This window comes from Mus musculus, chromosome 12 (assembly GCF_000001635.26).
Source record: "Mus musculus strain C57BL/6J chromosome 12, GRCm38.p6 C57BL/6J".
Lineage (NCBI taxonomy): Eukaryota > Metazoa > Chordata > Mammalia > Rodentia > Muridae > Mus > Mus musculus.
The window spans coordinates 110,460,206-110,486,437 of record NC_000078.6 but is presented as its reverse complement, the minus strand read 5'-3'; the positions used below and the strand labels follow the sequence as shown (position 1 = coordinate 110,486,437).

The 26,232-nt window shown below is 48.2% G+C and overlaps 1 protein-coding gene and 1 long non-coding RNA gene across 31 annotated transcripts in view; one reads left to right on the top strand and one right to left on the bottom strand.

The window, feature by feature from the left end:
• The window catches only part of Ppp2r5c (protein phosphatase 2, regulatory subunit B', gamma), a 135,932-nt gene that overhangs the window by 96,638 nt on the left and 13,062 nt on the right, over nucleotides 1-26,232 (bottom strand). For 13 of the 27 annotated variants that reach the window (XM_006515924.3, XM_006515918.3, XM_006515923.4 and 10 more), the window contains one exon: nucleotides 20,418-20,589. The exons of 2 other annotated variants lie outside the window; for them this stretch is intronic. In XM_006515924.3, coding sequence (XP_006515987.1) covers nucleotides 20,418-20,589 — 172 coding nt within the window. Of the gene's footprint in view, nucleotides 1-485; nucleotides 642-20,417; nucleotides 20,590-26,232 lie in introns of those variants that run through there. 12 more of the 27 variants (NM_001364205.1, NM_001364214.1, NM_001364206.1 and 9 more) reach the window with 1 other exon arrangement.
• Gm19605 (predicted gene, 19605) lies at nucleotides 253-20,479 on the top strand. 4 transcript variants are annotated; one of them, NR_168658.1, is made up of 6 exons: nucleotides 802-883; nucleotides 2,231-2,402; nucleotides 9,437-9,867; nucleotides 10,977-11,053; nucleotides 11,518-12,042; nucleotides 19,838-20,479. It is a non-coding gene; the product is annotated as a predicted gene, 19605 (long non-coding RNA). The 4 variants fall into 4 exon arrangements; NR_168659.1 differs by lacking the exons at nucleotides 802-883; nucleotides 9,437-9,867; nucleotides 10,977-11,053; nucleotides 11,518-12,042; nucleotides 19,838-20,479 and adding exons at nucleotides 253-304; nucleotides 6,812-7,238; NR_168660.1 differs by lacking the exons at nucleotides 802-883; nucleotides 9,437-9,867; nucleotides 10,977-11,053; nucleotides 11,518-12,042; nucleotides 19,838-20,479 and adding an exon at nucleotides 253-304 and having other exon boundaries at nucleotides 2,231-3,617.

Sequence of the window (26,232 nt, the reverse complement as noted above, 5' to 3'; positions counted from 1 at the left end):
CTTCCAAAATGAAGTTCTCCTCTCATCAATTCTGCACATTCTCTGCCTGCAGTTCATCCTTAATTCAGAGCTGTGACCGAGGCAAAACCCTTGCAGTATTACCCAACACTAACACCAAGGTAACTCAAACTCAGTGAACAGACAACTTAGCCGGGCCCGGCTGGCCCGCCCCTTTCCTTCCCCGGGCAGTGACTTCACATCCTTTGACATCAGCACAGCCTCGAAAGGGGGATGGGAGAGCAGCGAGAAAGCAGAAAAACCAGCTTTGAACTCTGCGTGCAAGGCCTCCTGAGCCTCAGGCCCCGTAAGTAATGTGTAAAATGCCCACCGATTGGAGGTGACACCCCTGGCCTGCCCAGGCGCAGTCCCGTCAACGTGAAGGGGACTCTGCTGGTTAGACTTCCTGCTTTTCCCATCCAAAGCACAATAGCCATTTATTAACTACCCACGGAAGGTTCCGGTCAGTAGAACACACAATAACTCACCTCGAATGTGGAGAAGGGCCACGGGCTGGAAAGGCCCGTTGGAGCTGGCCGCATCCACCACCATCCCGCTGCCCGCTTTATTACATGTCAACATCTAGGCTCCAGCGGGAAGGGCGCTGTACTCCTTAAGGCAAGAAACCAGCCTCCATTTTAGTTTAAAAAAAAAAAAAGACAAACTGAAGCTCTCTGCAGCTGGAGGGAACTGGCTGCTTCGTGATGTCACTAGGCATGGAGCTCGCTGATTGGCCAGAAGCTGCAACTTAAAATGACACTGGGGGAAAAAAAAAAAAAAAAGCCTGCAAGCGGAAAGAGCGTTCTGTTTGGCTGTCAGTGTGTGTGCATTAAAAACCTGGGCATTTTCCGGCTTTCCAGAGTCTTCATTTCTCACTAACTTTTAGGTAAGAATCCCAGCTCTTAGAGGGTGGCACCGGGGGCCGCAGCCCCGTCAGAGAGCACATAAATGACGCCAAGAGCGGCCAGAAGAAAGGAACACAGGCACGCTCCGTCTCCAAGATCTACCGTTCCCCAAACTGGTTCCCCCCAGTTCAGTGGTGCCGTACGCCAACCTGTCCTGTGCCCTCTACCTCTCAGCTCTTATTTTATTCATTTAGGGTTTTTTTCTCCTTTTTTTTAAAACAGAACTAGGGGGTGAGCCTAGGGCCTGGTGCTCACTAGGCAAACCTCTGCCATTGCTAGACTTCCAGCCTGAGCAGAGCATGCTGGCACCCCAGTTTCCAGGAAGCAAGGGGTTATCTATTTAAATACTAAAAGCTCCAACCGACCGACCAACCGGTCTGGGCTCTGCCTTGTGCTCAGCCTCCTTACTATCACCAGGGCAACTGAGGGATCTATAATCGGACACCGGCTTCTTCCTGAGACCTTGTTTCCTCCCCCAGCCCAGAAAAATGAGGGTTAAAAATCTGTGGAGGAGCTGCTTAATAGTTAATAGTCAGGAAGTGCTACAGACGAAGGTGTGTCTACTCCACAGCTATGAAAACCTTTAAAAGGCACAAAACAGAGGCGGGGGCATGAGAAGAAAACACAATGTCAGGTGTGTGTGTGTGTGTCTCCACAGCTCATGTGGAGGTCAGAGGACAACCTGTGGGAAACAGTTCTTTCTTTCCACCCTTGGTCCCAGGAATCAAACTTGGATCTTCAGAATTGGCGGCAAATGCCTTTACTCACTAAGCTGTCTGTCTGGCCCATTCTATTTTTTGTAGTTTAAAAATGTTATTATGTTAGATTCCTTAAGTTATGCTTTCTTTAAATTAATTAAGAGGTTTTTTCTATTCATTTATTATACTACTATTCATATTTTTAAAACAAAAAAGAATTAACATAAAAAACTATTCTCAGAGAAGAGAGCCTTTCGGAGTCAGAGCACTGTCAGGATGCTGGCAAGATAATGCCTGCTGCCGGTCTGCAGGGAGGCAGTGAGAGTGGGAGGAGACCGCTTTCAGGACTTTTCAGGAAAAGTCTTCCCTTCGGAGAAACATCTCTGGAATTATGCTGTGCCACTTTATAATGCTCAATTCAAGAACGGGACAAATAAACGCCTTTAACTCCCAGACACGTCTGACACACGGCTCCATGACGTCTGTGGGTCTAGCCTGATACACTGCAGTGAATGAACGAACACTTACAGCCATTCACCAACAAGAACGGATCTTACCTTCTCAGTAGCTGCTAAGGTAGTTCAACAGGAAGAAAAAAGTCTATCTGAATCCCTCTCCTCTTTCCTTCAGAGCCAAAGATGCTGCGGGATTCTACAGCTCAGCAGAGCATGGGGGCAGGGCATGCCAGGCGAGTGACCTCAGTCCTAGTGTACTCTCTCTAACACTCAAGTGGAAGACGCCTGATGGTGTTCTCTGCACTGCAGTTGTGGGCGACTGGAGCAGCTGCTGCTTGGATAGCAAGGTAATGTAAATGAGATTCTGCCTGCCCACTTGTCTCCAGGAGTTTCTCAACTAACTCCATCCCTACAACCTCCCCGCCCCCACTGCCTCTCAAGACCTGCAGGTGGTGCTGAGGGCAAACGTCACTTCCCTCAAGTCACCCCCTGAGTGAGGAGTGATCCAGAGGGACTCAGCAGACACAAACAGCAATGTGGGAAGGGGCTAAGGGGCCACAAGCAGACACTTCTGCCTGCCAATAATTTCCTATGTCATCCGAGGTGAGATGGGGGCTAGCATACACTAGAGCTATGCTCATGAACTGGAATACAGACAGGCAGGAGAGGAGATGCCTAACAGCTTTATATAACATAGACAAATTCAAAGGCAAAAGAGCGAAGACACTTTTTGATGTATTTTTCCTAATGATCTTACATCAAAGGATTTCAAACCTTATTAGTGATTTCTCCCATACTCTTGGAAACCTTAGGCATACAAAGTAGTTTTTAAAGACTTCTAAGACTATAAAACATGCCGCACTAGATATAAGGCAGGCACACCATACTCTCAGCATCCAGCTGAGGCAGGAGGAACTCAGGACAGACTACACAGTAAGCCTATACAAAAAGAGACATACATCACAGGAGAGCAGGGGACAGGAGCAGTGACCCAACACCAACAAACGCTCTCAGACCATGAAGAATAAACCAAGTCGACGGATGGGGGGAATCATATGAACAGTCCCCAGAAGACAGCACGTAAGTGATTCGCAAACAGTCAACTCAAGCCCTTCCTCGCACCAAAAAACCCGCTGGGAATGAGACAAGCAAACCAAGACAAGCCACGACTTCTCCAACCCCACAGCTTTTACAAGAAGAGGGATCTTCAGACAGGATGAGGGATCAACCCTACAGCTATAGGCCAGCGCCTGATGGACCCTGAGCAGATCTGAAAACAGTTACTCTGTGTCTCACAAGAATCTACTCTGTTGGTTTTTGCTTTTCCAGGTAGGCTTTGAGTAGCCCTGGCTGTCCTGAAACTCACTCTGTGTACCAGACTGGCCTGGTCTCAAGAGATCTGCCTGCTTCTGCCTCCTGAGTGCTGGGATTAAAGGCGTGTGCCACCAATACCCACTCACCAGAATTAAGACCAATTCAAATAACCCTGACCTTTTCCACATCTCCCTCCAACCAAAGAAAATATAAATACAGATTAATAAAATTTATTAGAAAAACATTAAGCCCTTAGGATTTAAATGATCAAGTTTGTGTAAAAAAACAAAACTATGAACAATCAGAAACTGCAAGGCAGAGTGTTTTTATCTATTAGGGCAATGATAATTTTTTTTACAAATGTCTGTATTTATTTAGTGCACACATGTCAAGGGACAAATGTGAGGGTCAGAGAACAGTTCAAGAGTCAGTTCCCCTTTCCTGCTATGTCGGTCCCAGGGGTCAGAGCCTAGGGGTGACAGCAGCACTTTTGCCCACTGAGCCATCTTATCCACCCAACTCTAATGATACAGAGAACAGTAACTGCGTTGTGCCAGAGCTTTGACAACAGAGCTATCGACTGCTCACTGGCTTAGAAAACAGTCAGGCAACAGGCACCGAGAGGCTTTGCTTAGTAATTTTACTTTAAGAACCCATTCTAAGCCGGGCTTGGTGGCGCATGCCTTTAATCCCAGCACTCGGGAGGCAGAGGCAGGCGGATTTCTGAGTTCGAGGCCAGCCTAGTCTACAGAGTGAGTTCCAGGACAGCCAGGGCTACACAGAGAAACCCTGTCTCGGGGGGAAAAAAAAAAAAGAAAGAACCCATTCTAGAAATAAAATAACCATGGATGAAACAGTTCACTAAAAACATATTTTACAACTGGGCTGAAATATGACACGTAACACAAAATCTATTCTTTATTACATTTACCTGGGTCTGTGCCCCCCCCCCCCCACACACACACACATACCACGCCATGAAACAGAGGACCCACCTACAGGAACCAGACCTTTTCTTCTAGCATGTGTCATCTCCTGAGCCACCGTGCCAGCCCCATCCTAACTAACCATTTTCACGTGTGCACCTCAGTGGTCTAGAATCTTTCAGATGGGTGCCCTGACGTGGAATGGAGTAAATCCACTCTAAACTCTGTGAGGTACCTCCATATGGTTGTTAAAGTTCTTGTACCATCTGCTGTTCCTACCAACAGCACACAAGTCCCCGTCCTCTTCCGTCAGCAACACTGGTTTGCGTGTAATCTCGAGGTAGTTTTCATTTGCATCATTAATGATTAGTGATGCTGAGCCTGTATGCTTGGGCCTATGGGTCATTAGTGTATATTCTGAGAAATGTCCACTTGAGTCTTCTATATATTTAAATGAAGTTGTTTCGCTGTTGTGCATGTGTAGGAGTTCATATGGTCAAGATATCAATCTGTTATCAGGCTTGTCATTTGCAAATATTTCCCTCTCCTCTGTAGGCTGCCCATTCTGACGACTGTGCACCCTCACACACACTGAGGTTTTAAGGGTGACATAGCACAGTTTACCTAGTTTGTCTTTTATTATCTACAATATTTAACAACGTGTCCAAAAATTCACTGGAATCTAATACCATGAACTCCCCACTGCCAATTCCTTCAAAGACTTTTTATACTTTTGGTTGACAGCACTTAGGATTTTGACGCCTTCTGAGGTAATTATGTTTGTGGACTTCCAGTTTCCAGTACTTTCCCGCTCTGAGCTGGCTTTACTCCTGGCTCTCTATGCTGGTTTAGCCTTGGGTGTTGTTATGGAAACCCACAGTCATCCTGTTTACTGTAACTTTGTTGCTTTAAAATCAAGATGCGTAAGGTGCCAGCCCTTTCCTTTTTCAAGATTTGGAATGTCTTGGTCTTCCCAGTGGATTTTACGATGACTTTTTCTGTTTCTAGATGAAACCATTCACCTCTTGGTAGGACTGCCTGCATCTGTAGGTCCCTAGGCTGGCACTGATCCCTTAACAACCCTAGGCTTCCAATCCAAGAGCATTGGCTGCTCCTCTGGTGGTTTGACTCCCATAGACTCATGAATTTGAATGCTAGTCCCATAGGGAGTGGCGCTGTTAGGAGGTGTGGCCTTGTTGGAGTAGGTGTGGTCCTGTTGAAGTAGGTGTGGCCTTGTTGGAGTGGGTGTGGCCTTGCTGGAGTAGGTGTGGCCTAGAGGAAGTGCATTACTGTTGAAGTGAGCTTTGAGATTTCCTATGTTCAAGCTCCACCCAGTGTGAAATTTCAGTTTCCTTTGGCTGTCTTCGGGCCAAGACACAGAACTCTTGGCTCCAGCAGCGCCATGTCTGCCTGCATGCCACCATGCTTCCCGACATATTGATAATGAACTAAACCTCTGAAACTGTAAGGCAGCCCCAATGAAATGTTTTCCTTTATAAGAGTTGCTGTGGTCGAGGTGTCTCCGAAATAAAACCCTAACTAAGACACCCTCCTCTCTTCAGCACTGTCTTCTATCTCTGTTCTGGGTGTCTTAGAGTTTTTAGTGAGGAGTTTCTCAACTCCTTAATAAGAAATTCCTAAGAAATTTATTCGTTGAGAATATGACCTGTTATTTATGATTCTAAGACACTGTAAACTAATTTAATGTCAAAGGAACTGAGAAAGGTTGTGAAGTTTATACAGCCATACACGTGTAAAAATTAGAAATATGAGCGGAAAAGGTGACACAACTTCTCAGTGTCTAGGAGGCCACTGAGGGTGGCACGGATGCACTGGCCACTCTTTAGCGCTCTCACTATTGTCAGCATTGCTAAAGTCGTTTGCTCCGGAGCTGAAGGGGGAGGGGGGAGGGCACTGGAAAGAGGGAGCCGTCAATGGCCCACGAAGCTTCCTTCTTTGGCTGGGAATGAAGCAGCATGCCTGTGTGATCCTGTGTGTGCCACGTATGACTGTAGGTCTCTGCAGCCACGCCTGTCTGCTGCAGGAGGAAGCTTCCCTGATGATGGCTGAACAAGACACTGATCCATCGGTTAGCAGAATGCTATTAGAAGTTCCGATACGCCATAGTGATCCCCTTGCTGAGTTCAAACCAAAGTGCAGGACCCAGGCAGGATGCCACTAAGCCCAGTCCAAACAAGGTCAGCAGAAGGCAGGTGCAGCCATTGCTCGCCTCAGAACACGCCTCTGTCCACCAACTGAATACCGGAAGGTCCCCACGTGATGATTGGGGACACAGCAGAGCCACTTATAGAACCTATGTGGAGACTAACCCTGGAGTGGCCACTGGGCTTGACCACTCTGGGGGCGTGGCTCCCCCCCCTCCCGCAGGCGAGCCCTCAGACAGTGTATAGTGCCTGGAGGGTGCTCTGTTAGTGTATGGCAAGAACAGGTTGAGCACTCGGCAGCCCCCCATCTGGTCAGAGTGCCTTGACTACTCTCACATCTCTTCCTGGCAGTGCAAGACTAAGAGGGAGGACATGCTGCTGCATCCCGGCAGTCAGAGCACCACCCGCGGTTGTGAAGAAGACTCCCATACCGCAGGCGAGGCCGTGGCCTGTGCCTTAGCCATCACCCGCCCAGTGCTACAACTGTCTACACTGATTCTCAGTTGCTATGGCTACACTATCCAGGGCTGGTACGGACAGGCCTCCTACAGGACAAGTGCCAGGGGAGCTGGAGCGGCCCATGAAGGCTCTGGCCGCTTCCAACTGCGGAAGAGACCAGAACTCAGCCTGCATCCTCTGCTCTTCTGTCGCTGTTTTGTTGTCTACTAAAAACAAACAAACAAACAAAACAAAACACCTGCCTGTAAATACATCCCACTGATTTTAATTTTACAAAGTAGTTCTGAACAAAACCTTCAAATCTTGATTTCTAAATTGAGCCAAAGGTTTTCTTTGGTTTTCCTTTCTCATCCACCGCAATCTGGCATTTACTGGCAAGTCTGTGGTACTGCAGTGGCAGTGTGTGGCATCAGGCTGGCCAGTGTTGGCACCTGTGTGAGTGTAGCTGTTATGGGTCCTGTTGGGGAAGAAGTCTAACCTAAAACCTCTGCCTTCACTTGTAGTTCAAAATAGACTTTCCTTAGACAGATCAAAGCTCCCTAGTACGCAGCTCTGCTCAAAGGCTGCCAGGAAAAGTCCGTTGCCAGCATCAAGGACAAAGGGACAGGCTCGGGTGGCCCTGTTGATTCGAGCAAGTCTCCAGTGACTGAGCAGAGCCACCAGAGCTTACCTCACAAAGCTTACCTAACAAAGCTTGCCTACTCCAGCTCCTGCACGCAGACCCGGGCCCACTTTAAATCCTCGCAGCTGGGCTGGGATGCCTTTCAGACCAGAGCAGGTGCTCACATCTTTTTTTGTTCTGAGAAGACAGGAAACCCATGAACTCTATAGAAAGGATTCAAGCGTCTCAGAGTTTCCACACCAGCTGTTTTATACGGTCTGCTTCCACCCTCAGCTGCTGATCTCCTTTTCAAGAGCCCCGAGGCAGAGCAAGGAGAAGGGAGCCATGAGAGAGCCTATGCCTGGGCATCTTGGGCACCCTGGGTATCCTGAGAGGTGGCACCACAGCAGTCACAGCAGTCCCTGAGAGGACAGGGGTGGACAGGCCAGAGCTGCAGTGCTCTTCCCTCCTCCAGCAAATGCAACAAGTGTTTCCTGGATCTAGAACAGACACAGGCCCGCCCGCCCTCACAGACAGCGGGGCGATGGCCGGCATGAGGTAAGGGGTAACACGTTTGAGCACTTTCTCCGCAGCTGTCGAGTAAGGAGGTGTCAGCATAAGCAATTCGACATCACTGAGCCTCAGAAAGGAGTCATGTGCTGGAGAGCCTTGAGGGCCTCCTGCTGAAGCAAACGGAACCAGATGGAGGACAATGCAGGAGGAGACCCCTAGTCATCAAACCCAGAGACAGCAGAGCTCAGGAGGCCTGGGGGCTGCTGCAGGGCAAAGCTTCTGCGAGGGGGATTCAGTGTGGGGAGACGTCAGTATGCACGGGCCTGTCAGGAGGGTCAGGTCGGGACCCCGTAGGCTGCTGAAGGCACACCTGTGGTGTGTAGGTCACATGCTGAGCTCACAGTGTACATCTTACCACAGCTCTAAGAGGAGGTAAAGTAAGGTCTGAGCCAGGGAAGTTCAGGAGACACTGGGCAGCAGGAGCGATGGGCCATGGGATACCACAGGGGAGAGCAGGTTGTCTGGGAACCAGGTCTTAAGGTGGAAGGAGAGGACAGAGGGTGAATGTCCAAGGAATAATGTACATACACACACGCACGCACTCATGCACGCACACAAGCACGCACGCACGCACACGCATGCTCACCACGTGAGTTGTGAGATGCTGTTCAGGTTTTACGGGGAGGGCCTGGCTGCAGGTCCAGCTGTCTGACAAAATGCTGGCTATTACTTATGGTGTCGGCCAGGGGTCACCTGTGGTCACCCATGGTAGTTAAGAATTCACTGTGGCCTGGCACCAGCTCACAGGACACACAGGTAATCAGAAGGGAGGAGATAAAAGCCTGGGCAGAGGAGCCTTGGGAACTCGGGGTTCGCTCCTTGGCCACGTGTCTGCTGCAAACTTTTAATGATGGCCGGATGTAAAGTCTGTGAAGGAAGGTGGACCACAGCGCTTCCACGGATGAGGGCAGGAATTACCCCTTCAGAAAAGCCAGACTGAGGGATCCTGCCAGTCAGGTCAAGGAAGGAGAGAGACCCCATACTCAGCGACCTGCCTGCAGGGCTTCTGGCTCATGACAGGGCCCACACTGGCCTCCTCCTGGCTTTGCCAGGTTTTGGTTTTTTGTTTTTGTTGTTGTTGTTGTTGTTGTTGTTGTTGTTACTGTTTTGAGATACGGTCTCACTATGTAGCTCAGGCTATCCTCAATCAAACTCATAGAGATCTGCCTGCCTCTCCCTCCAGACTTCTGGGACTACAAGTGTGCACCACCATACCCAACACAGAAAACAGACTCAAGAAATAAGTCGTAATTAATTTTCTACTTTCATAAGTTTCTTTAAAAAACAAACAAACAAACAAAAAAGTTGTGTTTCATTTAACATTTGGCACTTTTATCTTCCAGACCCCAAACACCAAGTGAAGGGAATGACTTGGACTAATGTTTCACTGAGCAGGCCTGAGACTATAATCAACCTCTGAGGTTAAATTACAAAGCACCCTTCACACCTCAAATGACTGAGGCTTTTATATGACCCAGCAATGAACAAGCACAGAGGGACAGGCATCTCCCACACAAGGGGGACATCACTAATCTGGGAGTTATGTGGACACAATCTGCTATGGGTCAGACGCTTCCCTCTGAAGTCATGTAAGGAGCGGTTCCAAGACACGAACAGCGACAACAAATGTTACAGATAAGCTCACAGATGAGTCGGCCTGTGACGCCTGGGAGGCACAAGGACCCTGAACAGAGCGGTCAGCAGTGCCGAGACTGGCAAGGAGGTGACAGTGGTCTCAGCAAACGGAGAGGCTTGGTATACTCTGAATAAGTGTGTAAGTATCCTACAAGGCCAACTCTCTCCACTGCCTCCTCCCACCACGTGTGCTGAGGCTGGAACTGGGGTTCTTACACGTGGTAGGCAGGTACCTCTCCTCTGAGTTGTATCCCTACCCCACTCACTAGATTCCTAACATTTTAGTGGGACCCAATTCAAATGTCAACAGTTCTTCTACAATAAGATGAACCAACTCAAAGTGCTGGTCTACAATGTCAGCATTTTTGATGTTGCAATTGCTTTAGTAGGGCACACAGCCACAATTATATCCAGGATGGGAGGAATCAAGATCCATTTAGTAAGAGATAAAAATGAAAATCTAAGAAAACATTATAAAATCTACATAGAAACAACAAATGAATGTCAATTTAACACTGTACACTTGATGTCCCTTCCTTGAAAGTACTGTGTCCCAGTGACAATGAGCACCCCTCCCCCACCTCACCCCAGATTCTGGTCTTCAAAGCACCCTCCACTGCAGGCCTGAGAGAGGGAGGAATATAACCAGCCTGGGAGGTGCCTCACTATGCCAGAAATCAAGGTATCAAAAATAGGTAGGAGGCAGGGGCCTGGCTCAGTGGGTAAAGTCCTTGCCATGCTAGTATGAGAGACTGAGTTCAAATCGCTGGGATCCATGTAATTCCAGTGGTTCTATGGTGAGATGGGAGACAGGAAGCCCTTGGGCCAGCTAGCTTACTGTGTGTGTCATCAAACAAAAGACCTTCATTCAAGGAAGGTGGAAGTCGAAGGGTGACACCTAAGTTATCCTATGACCTCCAAACACGTACCATGGTCAGTCACACCAATGCTCTACACATAAATGTACATATGCAAACATACACATACACACACACACACACACACACACACACATCCAAAAATACATAGGCTGGGCTGGAGAGATAGCTCAGTGGTTGGAAGCACTCCCTGCTCTTGCAGAGGATCTGGGTTTGAGCCTCCCTAGTCATACCCCAGGTCCCTTACCTGACCACTCTTTCTTTGTTTAGCTCCTATCAGCTTATCTGTGTAGTTTGGGGACAGCTATGCTGGTTGCCAGCTTTCTGAGTCTGCTTCCTTATAGGGTGTCTCTTTCCCTCCCATTGGCAGGGAGCAGTTGTGGCTGAAGGCCTTTGTGGGCTACAATGGGAACTGGCAGGCCAACGTGGTCTGGAGGCCCGACACAGGTAGGCTCCTATCCTGTAACTCCAGTTTTAGGAGATCTGATGCCTTTTTCTGACCTCCACAGCCACCAGACACAGACATGGCACACGTGTATATATTCAGACAAATCATCCATGCACATAAAATGAATAACAACACTAAGCTAAAAAAAATTTTTTTAAAGGCATGGGTAGGGTTGAAATCCTGCATTTTAACATTAGAAAGAAAGATGAAATCAACGATAATAAAATAGTCACGCATAAAAGGTTCAGAGGAAACTGGTAATCCAAAGTCAGAATAATGCCTAGCCTAGTTTTCATATATCTAGTTGGTAAGAAAATAATGTCTGTTAGCCCACTCCACTCCTGACTCTGAAGGGATTAGCGAGGCCACGAAGCATTCCTGTATGGCTGACTGATGTGGGATTCATGGTCAGGACAACAGAGTGGACCTCACAAGCTATTCCTGCGCTTTCTGCATTGCATAGGGGGGATGTGACTGCGTGACAGAGAGCAGTCGGCCAGCACCATCACTTCTGCTAGGCCAACACAGATGATGTTGCTTCCACAGTGAAGAAAAATGTCATCGCCTGAGTCACACAGCCTCACCTTTGATGTACTCCAGCCAAGACAGCCTCCACTTAGAGCACCTACAAGGGGGAGTGGGGCGCTGAGTAGCAGCTGGCTCGGCAGACTATTTATTAGTCAAGTGTCACGGCTTAAGGAATTCCCAAACTGCAAGTATTTGGCAAAAGGATTCTGGCCCAAGAAAAACAAACAAAGCCTGCTGGAGGACTTTCATTCTAAGGCCTCGATTTGTTAAAAATATTTGAGGATGGTGATTAGCACATCATAAAAATAAAGAGGCGCGCAGAAAGAAGACATTATGAGCTTGATGTCACAACTGCTGGTGTTAGTTTTTCTGACAGAGGCTGGAAAACACCGGTGTTTGCTCTATTTAAAGAAAAGAGTTTGACAGTACATGCAAGAGGATAGCAGAATATTTTCAAGTGGTAAGACATTTCTTTTGGATGTGGGTATTAGAGGTGTAAGTAAGCACACGTGTGTGTGTATGTGTGTGTGTCTGTGCAATACATGTATGTACACACATCCATACAAGTATGTGTGCACAGGGTATGGATGTATGTACATGTATACCCAGTATGTGTATGTACACATGTGTTGTAAGCATGTGTGCATGTATGCATGTGTATACATGTATGTGTATATGTGTACACATATGTGGGGTGTGTGTGTGTGTGTGTGTGTGTGTGCATATGCACACGTGTGCTTGTGTGTACCTGTACCAAGGCCAGCTGAGATGTCAGGTGTACTCCTATATTGTTCTCTGCTTTATTCCTTCAGCACAGAGTCTCTCTTTGAACCTAGACCTTGCTGGTTTTCATCTAGGTAGACAGCCAGATGCCCAGAGATTCTGTCACATCACTAGCCACTCCCAACTCTGACCCTAGAGGCTGGTCTTACAGGCAGGTACAGCCACACCCAGAATTTTACATGGATGTTGGAGGCCTGAACTTGGGTCCCCAAACTTGTGTTTCCTGCACTACAACCTACCAAGCTATCTCCCAAGCCCACAAGGAAAATTAAAAAAAAAAATTAACTACAACATCCAGAAATGAAAAAGACAACCATGTGAAATTAAAAGGTAAACAGATGGGCTGCGGAGGAGACACACCAGGAGAGTCTCAGTGAGACAACAGGGAACAGGTATTCAAAAAACCAGGGTGATTCTGTGCCTGCTACTGAGAATTAGGGGTACATGAGATGGGTTTCTCTGTATAGCCCTGGCTGTCCTAGAACTCACTTTGTAAACCAGGCTGGCCTTGAACTCAGAAATCCGCCTGCCTCCCAAGTGCTGGGATTACAGGCATGCGCTACCACAGCCCGGCCTTGTATTTAGTTTTTATAATACTGATGAGTGAATTGTATGATAAAATAAGAGGACTCACATCCAAACACACAAAAGAAACTATATTTCAATAAGAAAGTCAAGTTAAAGACATCTAGAGCTGCTGGGCGTGGATGGGCACGGGCATGCCCACACCTTTGATCCCAGCACTTGGGAGGCAGAGGCAGACAGCTAGCTCTCTCAAAATTTGAGGTCAGCCTGGTATACATTAGCAATACACCTGGTACATTTAGATACATGCAGGTAAACACTCATACACACAAAATAAAAATAAATACATCTTAAAAAATGAAAATGAGCCGGGCGTGGTGGCGCACGCCTTTAACCCCAGCACTTGGGAGGCAGAGGCAGGTGGATTTCTGAGTTCAAGGCCAGCCTGGTCTACAGAGTGAGTTCCAGGACAGCCAGAGCTATACAGAGAAACCCTGTCTCGAAAACCCAAAAAAAAAGAAAAAAAGAAAGAAAGAAAACGGAGGAAGCAAGAGACTGGGCTCAGATGTTAAGATCTCTGGCTTCTCTTCCAGAGGTCCTGAGTTCAGTTCCCAGCAACCACATGGTGGCTCACAACCATCTGTAATGCAATCTGATGGCATTCAGGTGTCCATGCAGACAGCTTTCATATAAATGAATGAATCAAGAAAGAAAGAGACAAACAAACAGAGAAAGAGGACAAAATCTATGAGTCATAACAGAGAGGCAAGAATGATTTGACACGTGTAACCAATAAACTTATCACATTAACAGAATGATAGACAGAAAGGCTGTATGACCATCGTGACATCAGACACAGGAAGAACCCATGGTACTCTGTGATGGTGCATGTCTGTAATGCCAGCCCTCAGGAGGCAGAGGCAGGTAGGGCTCTGTGAGTCTGAGGCCAGCCTGGTCAACATACTTTTAATTTCTACTTTAGTGGGTTCTGAGAAGGCCAGGCTGATTCTTTGATAGGCTTCACATTGGGAGTTAAGGAGACTAGGCCCAAATCTCTGTTTCTGAGAACCGGGCAAGTCCAGGCAAGTCCCCAGAAGCTGCCCCGCCCATCATCTGGCCTGAGGCAAGGACAATGGGTCAGCAGCAGCTTCCAGACCTTCCACAGCAGGTTCCCAGCCCTTACACCCAGGTAAAGGAATCTGCATAGAGATGGACCCAACAGATTAACACAGAGGTCACCTACCCAGAAATTCCCTAACGTGCTTTAAATCAGGCCTGTGAGCTCACCTGTGTGTCTCTCTATTCGGGTAATGGGAGACCCCAGCATGCTGGACTTGTGCAGAATAAAACACTCGTTGTGTTTACATAGTTTGAGTCCAGGGTATCATTCTTCAGAGAATGATAGACCCTTACAGGTTCCAGTACAAAAAAAAAAAAAAAAAGGAAGGGAAAACAGAGAGACAGAGGGAAGAAAGGACAGGCACAGAGGGACACATTTCACAACAAAGGCTGTGTGTACTGAGTGGGAAGAGCTGAAAGCATTCCTTGAGGTCAGGAGCAACAGGAGGACGCCATCCTCACACTCTTACTCAAAGCATGCTATAGTCCTAGACAGAACGATCCAACACGAGAGGGAAATCAAGGGCAACCAAACTGAAGCTATGGCAGATAGCATGGCCTTACCATATAGAGGGCTTTTATGTTTGCTTTGTTGTTTTCGAGACAGGGTTTCTCTGTGTAGCCCTGGCTGTCATAGAGCTCATTCTGTAGACCAGACTGGTCTTGAACTCACAGAGATCCACCTTCCTGATTCCCTGAGTGCTGGATCTTAAGGTATGTGTCACCACCCTCAGCTGATAGCCTTAACTTTAAAACAAGGTCATTTCTATTTTTATGTGTATGGCTATTTGGTCTGTTTGTACATCGGTGCACCAGATGTGGGCCTGGCTCCTGGAGAAGCCAGAATTATGGGACTGGATCACGTTGTGGTTTGAATGAAAATGCCCCCCACACCCACCCCACCCCCACCTCACCCCTGTAGGCTCATAGGGAGTGGTGGTATTTGAAAGGATTAGCAGGGGTGGCCTTGTCGGTGGAAGTGTGTCACTGGGGGTGGGCTCCTGGGTTTCATTTCTCTCTTCCTGCCTGTGGATCTGGATGTAGAACCTTGACTCCGTCTCCAGCGCTGTGTCTGCTTATGTGTAGCCATGTTCTCTGCCCAGTGATAATGCACTAAGACTCTGAAACTATAAAGCAGCCCTAACTAAACGTTTTCCTTTCTAAGAGTGTCTATGGTGTCTCTTCATAGCAATAGATCAATGACTAAGGCCGGTCCCCTGCAACCAGGGTGAGCTGCCACGTGAGGGCTGGGGCTTGAATCTGGGTCCTCTGGAAGAGCAGCCAGTGCTCTTAATCACTGAGCCATCTCTCCAGTCCCTATATAAGAAAGTTTAAGGGTTTCGTTAATAAATAAATACCTACCAAAACTGATAAAAGAAAAAAATGATGTAAGAATTTTGTAATGCTGCCAAGAACAAAAATCAACATTAAAAAAAAAAAATGAGTGTAAGTTAGACCTAGCACTGCAAACCACAATCCCAGGTTTAGGAGGCTAAGGTAGGATGCTAACAAATTCAGAGCCTGTTTGGACTAGAGGGTAAGTTTAAGAATAGTCTGGCCAAATTAGTGAGTTTATGTTGCAAAATAATAAAGTCAAAAGAAGGCTGGTGGTATAGCTCAGTGGTTGAGCACTTTCCTAGGGCGAATAAGGTCCTCGGGTCAATCAGTGGTACAGTAAGAAGAAAAAGGACAGCCAGGGTAAGCTGGGCACCATGGTGTGCGCCTGCAGACCCGGCTAGGCTGGGCACCGTGGTGACCCAGCTACTTGCAGGCATCACTTGGGCTCACAAGTTCAAACCTGGAGAACATACCAAGATTATTTCAAAAGACAAAAGCAAACTCAAAGAAAAATTCTAGGATCATTAGTATGTATAGACAACAAATTTGCAGAAAAATAAAGGACACATTCCCACCCATAATGAACATAAACAATAACGGGCTCAGGAATACACTTAAGGAGGAGAGTGATGCGTCTCTGGAAAGGGAATTACAAAGCACTGACGGGACAGATGGAAGGGGACACACCAAGATGGAAGAATATGACCCCATGTCCATGGGTTGACTGAAGGAACATTATATAAACGCCTATACTACCTAAGGTAACCTGACCAATTCAATATAACTTCTATCAAAATACTAAATGCCATTCTTCACAAAACTAGAAATAAAAACAAGCACCAGGGTCTGTGTGGTCCCCAGACTAACCTTGTGGTGCCGGGAATCGATGGCGGGCCTTCTGGATTCTGGACGAAACCTGCTCTCAGACCCACCCCAGCAACTGTGAGCAAAAGGAACAAAAAACTCGAAGAATCAAAGAACTCGACCTCAAATATAGTCTACAAAGCTGTGGCACCGGCGTAAAACTGATACAGACTAATGAAACTGAATTGAAAACCAATAAATCAATCCACGGACAGTCACCTGAAATATATGCCACGGAGAAGAGCAGTCTGCTAAATGGTGCCAGCAAAACTGGACAGCCACATGTAGAAGTGTGACACCAGACTTCTGTTCTCCTCAACATATAAAGATTAACTTGAAATGGATCAAATATTTAAATCTAGGTTGTGAAACCAGGAAACTAGTAGAAGAAAATGCAGGGTAGACATGATTCTCTCTAATGACTCCCTAGGAGCAGAACTAATCAAAGAAGAAACACACAAATGGAGTCACAGTGGCTTAGTTAAGGTTTTACTGCTATGAACTGACACCATGACCAAAGCAACTCTTATAAGGACAACTTTTTTTTTCTTGGTTTTCCAAGACAGGGTTTCTCTGTGTAGCTCTGGCTGTCCTGGAACTCACTCTGTAGACCAGGTTGGCCTTGAACTCAAGAGATCCGCCTGCCTCTGCCTCCCAAGTGCTGGGATTAAAGACTTGCACCACCACTGCCAGGCTAAGGACAGCATTTAATTGGGGCCGGCTTACAGGTCCAGAGGATCAGTCCATCATCATCAAGGCAGGAGCATGGCAGCATCCAGGCAGGCATGGTGCAGGAGGAGCTGAGAGTTCTACGTCTCCATCTGAAGGATGCTAGCAGAATACTCACTTCCAAGCAGCTGGGATGAGGGTCTTAAAGCCCACACCCACAGTGATACACCTACTCCATCAGGGCCACGCCATCTAATAGTGCCACTCCTTGGGCCGAGCACATACAAACCGTCACACATAGCAAAGTAAGAAGTACACAGACAACATGGTAGCTAGAACACTGCAAAAGCAAGTGCTCCGATGGGACAGAGTCCAGACACAGGTGCAACTCAGCCCCGAACATCGTGAGGGACCTGACCTTCAGACAAGTAAATGACCCAAATCTAGGGGATATGAGTCAAACCACAGGGAGGTGCCATTCTTCCATGACCTGCGGTTCAAGGACAAACCCCAGCAAATTTTCACAAGATGTGAAAGATGGTTGGGAATATAAATTAGCACAGTCATTGTGGGGTTCCTTCAGCAAACTGGGACAGAACCACCATCTGACCCAGCAAGGTCCACTCTGTGATGTACCCACAGGAGCTATGCACATGCCTGTGTTTACTGCAACACTGTTTCAACAGGCAAGGCAGGATATCAACTGTGGTATCCACTGAAAAAAGAATGGACACAGGCAATGTGGCGCCCAATTACTGGTCTCTGTTAGTGACCCATAAAATGATAAAGTCATTTGTGAAAACACAGGGTAACTGAAGGATGCTATGTTAAGTAAACGGAGCCGAGGATCACAAAGGCTTGCGTGTTCTGAGGCCAACAGCACGGTGCCCAAACAGCTGGCCCTACAGAGCACAGTGGAAAACTAACAGTCAGGAGAGGATGGAGATGGTAAGGAGGAAGCCGGGTTGGAAGGGTGACAGTTGCCAGGCAGTTAGATAAAGAGCTAAGTCCCAAAGTTCTGTAGCCTCAGCATGGTCAGTTCACAATTGTTATAGATTTCAAAATACCTACCAAGACAAAATGATAAATCTTTAGGGGATGGAACACTAATTGCCTTGACTGGGTTGCTACACATTGTATGCATACATCCAACTATCACATTGTACTCAATAGATGCTATAATTATTATGGGTCAATTACAAACAAAACAAAGTAAGCAGACCAACCAAAATACTCTTAATCCTTGAGAGGGGCTAAGGCTTCTTATTGCTTTAGAAACTGCTTTAGCAAATAACAGGATCACTTTAAAAAAATCCACATGGGGGCTGGAGAGACTGCTCAGCGGTTAAGAGCGCTGGCTGTTCTTCCAGAGGACCTGAGTTCAATTCCCAGCACCCACATGGTGGCTCACAACCATCTGTGATGGGATCTGATGCCCTCTTCTGATGTGTCTGAAGACAGCAACAGTGTTTGTATATACATTAAATGAATAAATAAATCTTAAAAAAAAATACAGATGGGGCTGGAGAGATGGCTCAGTGGATAAGAGCACTGACTGCAATTCCAAAGGCCCTGAGTCAGACTCCCTGCTCCCACATAGTAACTCCCAGCCACCTGTAAGTCCAGCTTGTGGGAATCTGATTCCCTCTTTTGGCCTCTTCAGATACGACACACAAGTGGTGCACAGACAACACCCGTACATATAAAATAAGATTCTGTGTGTGTGTGTAAAAAGATCATCTACAGTTTCTTTTTTTAAGATTTATTATTAAATCTAAACCAGAAGAGGGTGTCAGATCTCATTACAGATGGTTGTGAGCCACCATGTGGTTGCTGGGATTTGAACTCAGGACCTTTGGAAGAGCAGTCAGTGCTCTTACCCACTGAGCCATCTCTCCAGCCCTCATCTACAGTTTCAAATACAGACAGAATGCAGATCAGCAGTACCCTGTGCATGGGGCAGGAGCAGGACCCAACAATGATAGATGATCTCAGGGTAAATAAATTGTGTCTCAATGAAACTCTAAAAAAAGGAAAACTATCTAACTTGAAGTTGGAAACCTGAGAGCTAAGGTTCTTCTCTTTACAAGAGTACATCACAAAGTGCTTGGCCCAGCTGAGCCCGCTTCATGGTCACACGGGTCACCCTATTTGATTGTCTGAGATCCAGGCATATCAATCCTTGTCACAGTACGACGGCAGGAGAAACCCATGGACTCCCTCAGGAAAGAGCACTGAGTGCTTGTACCAATGCACCTTGGGTCTGCTGAGAGAGAGGATGCTGTAGGAGAAGAACTGGTATACGGAGAAAAGGTGGAGGCAGACACAGAGAGCAGCCGGCGGAGGCAGAGCAGGGACTACGAGCAGACTCTCATAGACTCCTTCACTGGGTACAAGATAGAAGTCACCCTCCAGCCTGTGCTGAGCTCTTCCTGGGCTCTGACCTGTGTGAGGTGGACAGGACACACCCTAACATGCCCTGTGACGTGCACCAGGATTCACGCCTGGTTGGTGCCATGCCCCTTAGCTAGAACACCTGCATCCAGAGAACAGCCACCCACCTGCTGGCAAATGAAGGACAGAGAGCCTTCACTGCCCCTCACCCAGGCACATCTGCATGGAGTTCTGCTACACCCTGGCCCTGTGGGTGGCACTGGGAATACAACTCTAAAGAAGGCCAAGATTAGGGGGCTGGAGAGATGGCTCAGGGGTTAAGAGCACTGACTGCTCTTCCGAAGGTTCTGAGTTCAAATCCCAGCAACCACATGGTGGCTCACAACCATCCGTAATGAGATCTGACGCCCTCTTCTGGTGCATCTGAAGACAGCTACAGTGTACTAATGAATAATAATAAATAAATCTTTAAAAAAAAAAAAGAAGGCCAAGATTAATTATAAAACCAACTGTCATTACAAACTTCAGGTATGACAGACTCTGACAGCTACTCTGTGTATCAGTTTTAGGTCTCAGAATATGTAGCGCTCATCAGACATTCCCATCTGACCATGGTCCTTGAACCATTCTCCTTGTCAAAGTCTTACGTAGCTCAACCCTGAAGCCTCCTGGAGGAAACTTAAGGCTTTAACCATCCTCTGGTGGAAAGAGGCGGCTGTGCCAATGGGAGCAGCTCCAAGTGAGGAGCCCTAGGTCACGGCTGGTCACAGGTGAGGGACTGATCTGGCTGGCCATGGTTAAAGGAGCAAGCCCTGCCTGGACACTGGTGATGACCTGGAGTGACCCCTTCTAAAGGCTGGCATTGTGAGACAAGCCAGAGAACCACGAGAAAAAGAAACGGCCGCTTCCTCACAGCTTTTAAGATTTTCAGTTGTCTTACTGTAGTGCACTTGTGGTGTATGGAGCGAGTAGACATTTATCCTCCAGAGCTCGGGAATGAAAACTGTTAGCGCAGTAAAGCAAGCAGCACCCAATCCAACCAGAAACCGAATCAGGAGAAAACAAAAACAAAACCGATCACCAAAGCAAGCAGCCCGCAGGGCTGGAGACTGCCTTGCTCCCCTGGCCACAAGCCACAATTACCTTTTAAAGATGGGAGTTTTTGTAGCTCTCTATTATTGCTGGCATTAAACCGTGAAGAATTCTGCCGTTTGTCTTTCTTCACAGGGACGACGACGGGTTGAGGGATTGGTACTTTTATTTTAGTAGATGTCGAAGACTGGACAACCGTGAGGCTATTTTTCCTGCTGGCTATCTGTTTTCAAAAGAAAAAGAAATAAATATGTAAAATGGATTATTTAAAATAACTGATAATACAGCACAACCGAAATGTAGGAAATACACACACACATGCACACACAGCGCGAGCGCGCACACATGCACACACAGCATGAGCGCGCACGCACACACGCACACACACACACAGACACACACACACACACACACACACACACACACACACACACACACACACACTGCTCCTCTGGGGCAGTGTTCTTCTCACCCTTTCCCTGGAGCTGCGGGAGGCGGAGGCTTAAGTCCCACCCTCAGCTACTCTGGACTATAAGAGTCAGGCACCTGACTACCTATGTCCCCTGAAGACCTTTGAGATTTTTTTCTTTGGGGACAGTCTTACTTGGTAGCTCAGGCTGACCTTGAATGCACTGCATAACACAGGCTAATCTCTAACTAGTGGTAATCCTTCTGCCTCAGCCTCTTGAGTGCTGATTGCAAGTGTAAGCCATCCTCGGCCTGGCTGACTTCTAAAATGTTACCATAATGTGGTAGGCTAGGTAATGACTGCCACAAAAACAGTCACATCCTAATCCCTGGGACATGTGAACATGTCACCCTGCTTGGCTAAAGAACTTTGCAGCTATGAATAAGTCAAGGTCTGCAGAGAAGGGAGGACCCCTCACTCTGGAGACGGCCAGTGTCTGCAGAGAGGGGAAAGATCCCTCACTCTGGAGATAGCCAGTGTCAGCAGAGCACTCCTCATGAAGGAAGGAGGACGGTGGAATGCGGAAGGCAGTAAGATAACGGAACCTCAAGTCCAGAGTCAGGGAAATATGAAGCTCACTGTGGCTTAAAGACAGAGGAGGGGCTGTGATTAGACACACCACTCTGGGCCTCCCTTGGGCTCTGATTCCAGTCTCAGCCTCAGAACTGTAAGATGTGAGCGTATACGCTCCTTCAACCACTGAACAGAGACAAGAGTGAGAACACCTCCTGTGACAGCAGGTTCCCACAGCTTCACTCCTCTGTTTGCTGCATACAGGTGCCTTCTCTGAGCCTAGAACTGTCTCTCCTGGCTTTTCTTTGCATGCACTCTGGGCTCCCTGCTAAAAGGCACATCACTGATGATATCATAGTCATCAGGGGTAGTCAACTTCCTTGTGGCCAGTGAGCTACTCCTGCCCAGTTGAGGAAACTGACGGGAGAAACAGCGAAGCCGCTGGAGACTCTTGTCATCCACACAGGTTCAGTGGATAGATAGCTCACCACAGGGATCCTGTGGAGCTCATACGGGCTCTGGACCCCCGCTTGGTGGGGTTTCTAAGTATGACCAGCTGACATGAGACACTGGTTTCCTGCTACCACTGTCCATAAATGACAGCCACCATCTATACCAGTGAAGGCAAGATGGATACAGCATGTTCGCTGTACCCTGTCTTCCCCAAAAAGTGGAACTTGTGTCTGTACACATGTTCTTTCATGGCCGTCAGTGGGGCTGCAATGGGTAGAAAGTGACAGAGGAGGAGGAAGACATGGCCTCCATACACCCACATGCACAGACATGCACATCTGTACATACATGTGCACAGCCTCACCACCACCACCCCCAAACACCCACATACACTGAAAGGCCAACAAGCTACAACCTGAAGATACAAACCCCCTTGGCCCCTCCCATCATCACACAGGGCCACAGCAACACGAGCCCCGGACTTATCGACTGCCATCCTTGGGATGACTGTTTGCTAAGCAGTAAAGGCCTGCTTTGTTTGTAATATGCCGCCTAAGAACACTTGGATAGGTCGTTCCAGATGTGGCTGCCCCGAGCAGCAGCTGGAGTTCTGACCTGAGAGTCGGGGTTGGTACTCTTCCCACACAGTCTGTAGCTGTGGACTTTCTCTCTGATCTGTGTCTGGCATGGTCTGATCTTGATCCCTAGGATGCTGGAACGGAAGCGGTGTGAACCTTTAACAGCTGGGGCCTGGCAGGAAGTTCCTGTGCACGTGGGGCTCTTTGTGTTCCTGGACTGAAATGTGGTAAGTGATACACAGTGCCACCATTGCCACCTGCTCTTCTTTTTTTGTTTGTTTGTTTTGGTTTGGTTTGGTTTGGTTTGTTTGTTTTTTCGAGACAGGGTTTCTCTGTATAGCCCTGGCTGTCCTGGAGCTCACTCTGTAGACCAGGCTGGACTTGAACTCAGAAATCCTCCTGCCTCTGCCTCCCAAGTGCTGGGATTAAAGGCATGTGCCACCACTGCCCAGCTGCCACCTGCCCTTCTGTCCTCACCAGAACTGAGTCACCTCCAGAGCTGTGAGCTAAACAACACTGTCCTTTATAAGCAGCTACACTTGGCATGTATTATTGTGACATACAACTAATAAAGGATCGCTCACTCTTACATCTGGAACAAAATAAATAAATATAAATAAATAAAGAGCTCACCCATGGGCTGGTGAGAGTGATCAGTGGGTAAAGATGCTTGCCACCAAGCCTGACCATGAGTTTAATCCCTGGGACTCAAATGATGGAAGAAGAGGACTTCCACAAGTTGTCCTACGAACTCCACGTATGCACTGGAACATCCATGTACACATGTGTACACACACACACACACAAATAAATGAATAAAGTATGAAGTTTAAAAAGAAAGCTCCATCTATAACTCACCTCTTCCATGAAGCCCTCCTCCCAAATCAAAGCTTATGTGTTGGCCTTCCTGGGCTGCTCCTTCAAGAGCTGGAGAGATGGCTCCACAGGGAAAAGAACATGCTGCTTGTACAGAGGACATGGGTTCGGTTCCCAGCACCCACACTGAGCAGGTCACATGGCCTGGAAGTCCAACGATGTCAGGGGATCCATGCCTTTGGCCTCTGAGAGCACCTACCCCCATGCATGCACAAGTACATGTACATACACTTGCGCACACACAGCCACACACAAGATTTACTGCACAGCCTCAGGGACAGGCCCACAGAGTGTTCCTGGCTCCCATGTGTGTACTGCATGCAGACTGCTCCAACCTCCACCTCCCACGGTCTACAGTGCCCAGTCCAGGACCTCACAGACAAAGACCTTGAAGAACAACAGTAGAAAGCAACCAGAAGCCACTCTGAGGCTGTTTCATACCCAGCAGGGGAAACAAACTGCATCCCATGTAAGCAAGGCTAAGATTGGGGATGATCCGGCTAACCCACAGAACAGAATTAAATCAAATCCAGACACTGGCCAGCCACCCTGCTGGGAACCAAGCTGAGCTACGGTTTTCAATGTCTAAGGAGATGAAGGTGTTGCATCTCTGCAGACACCAAGCCACCAGCTACCCTTGAACCCTGCCGAGTCTGCTCTTTTCTGGACCTCTCCAGAGCCTTGGCCTACTAGGAGGCAGAAAACTTCCAGAGAGAAAATCTGCCCACTGCTTCATGTTATCCAGTGTGAGTTTCTTCTAGTTTCATGGTGGTGACATGTCTGCTTCCCAGCCTGGCCCACCATGTCTCCTCCTGTAGCCCCTCCAGGCCCTCGCCTGAAGGGCTATTTACTCCCTCTAGCACCTCCACAGCCTTCCCACGTCACCCACCGCACGTTATGCCTGAGCACTTTTGGCCCAGGGAGCTAGCTAGGATCCTACACTCCGTCAATGGTAAGGGCGCATCTTTCTCCCTGGAGGACAGGGGCCTGCCCAGCCATTGGTCAGTTTTTAAGGATCTCAGGAGCTGCCAGCCAGGAAGAGCTTTTCTGAGGAAAGGCGCTCACCTCTATTCCACACCCTCTGCCACAACTTTGGTGTGGCTCTGGGTCATTCACATGGAGAGGGGGCAGGTAGACAGAAGACTGGAAAGGCGCAGGGGCCTTCCAAGCTTGGGTGAGAAATGGACCTTACATGGAAGAGAGCTCCAAATGAGGTGGAGTGGCGTGGTGTGGCAGTGATGGGGCAGGTCTCTCTCTAAGAGACACTCTGGCTCTGTGGGCTCCAGCCCTGAGAAGGCTTTGGCTTCAACTATAAAGAAGAAACTCAGAGACTAACTTGGGCAGGAGGCAGCAGCTAAATGTGGAAAACAGTGTCAGACTGTCGGCAAAACCACAAAAGCTGGAGGTCGAGGCAGGCGTGTGTGTGTGTGTGTGTGTGTGTGTGTGTGTGTATGTGTGTGTGTGTGCGCGCGCGCGTGTGTGGTGTGTGTGTGTGTGTGTGTGTGTGTGTGTGTGTGTGTGTGTGTGTGTGTGTGTGTAGAAGAGTCCAAGGGAGAGAATGCCTCCCTTCTGGCTGAGGGGGACAGGTGAAGTGAGTGGCAAATGGCCTGTAAGGCAAAGCAGGAAGCTCAATGTGACCGCACTGTCTGAGGGCCGATGTGGTGATCCCATTACATTTGGGAAGAAGAGGCCAAAGCCCCCTCTCCCTGCCTCTTCCAAAATGTATTCTATTTTCTTTTCGTAAGAATAAGACTCAGGGGAGCTGGAGAGATGGCTCAGCGGTTAAGAGCACAGACTGCTCTTCCAGAGGGCCTGAGTTCAATTTCCAGCAACCACCTGGTGCTCACAACCATCTGTAGTGGGGTGTGATGCCCTCTTCTGTCATGTAGGCATGCACGTAAATATAATACTCATACACATAATTAAATAAATTAAAAAATAATAAGACTCAGCAGCTAGATTGTCTATTTTTGTAATCTTGGCTATTGGCTATCCATCCTACCCTGCCCATGACACAAAATCTCGGTCACCTTCCTCTCTGTGTCCCCATGCTCAGGATAATCCTGCCAGACACCCACTAGACACTTGGCAAGTGCACTGGGACTGGCCCTGCGACACTGGAAGTCAACAATATCTAAGTGAGTTGCTCAAGCCATGGGAATGATCACCTGGCTGATGAAGACAACAGACAAGGAGGGTACAAGGGGGCTGGGCACAGTGGCGAAGGGGAGTGTGGCCTCACAGACGGTGTCTTCCAGGACAGATGGACGGCTGCAGTGCCAACAGCTGCAGCACAGCAGTCATGGCTGGGTGAGGCGGGTCGTCTCGAGCAGCATGGAAGAAGTGAACCAGAGCCCAGATGGAGCAGGGGCCATGGGCAGCGTCAGTATGCTGATGTCCGGATGGAGGAGAGTAAGGAGAAAGGGCACGGGAGACAGGGACAGCCACTTCCGGTATGGAAAGTCCAACTGCCTGGTGCTGCGAGGACAGGGCCCACAGGAAGGAAGCCAGAGGTCAGCTAAGCTGGGCCTAGACCTGGAGCTGCACGGGAGGGAGAGGATAGGCTGAGGCACGATGCCAATCAGACAATGTGAGTCCATGTGGGTAAGCAGTGTGAGGTCTGCCAAGAGCCACTTGCAAGTGGAGATGAAGCCAGAATCAAGGTCTACGGGGATGGAGGAGGCCAAAAGGCCACCACATGAAAGGCAAGAGCAAGGAGCCCTGAGAAATGAGTGACTCAGGGCGAATATTCCTCCTTAATGGCCAAGCCACCTCGCTCACAGTCAGTCCTGGAACAAGTGCTGCCCACACTGAGTTTCCCTGCAGCCTCCAGCCAGATAGCCCATTCCTCTCCTGCAAGCTCTCTCACAGTCCCTACGTGCACTGAGAATAGCACAGCCGGGGCCTCTCCTCTGGGGCCCACAAGTGAAAGGTTCAGATGTGGGTGAACCCAACATCCCGCAGCAATAGTGGAGCC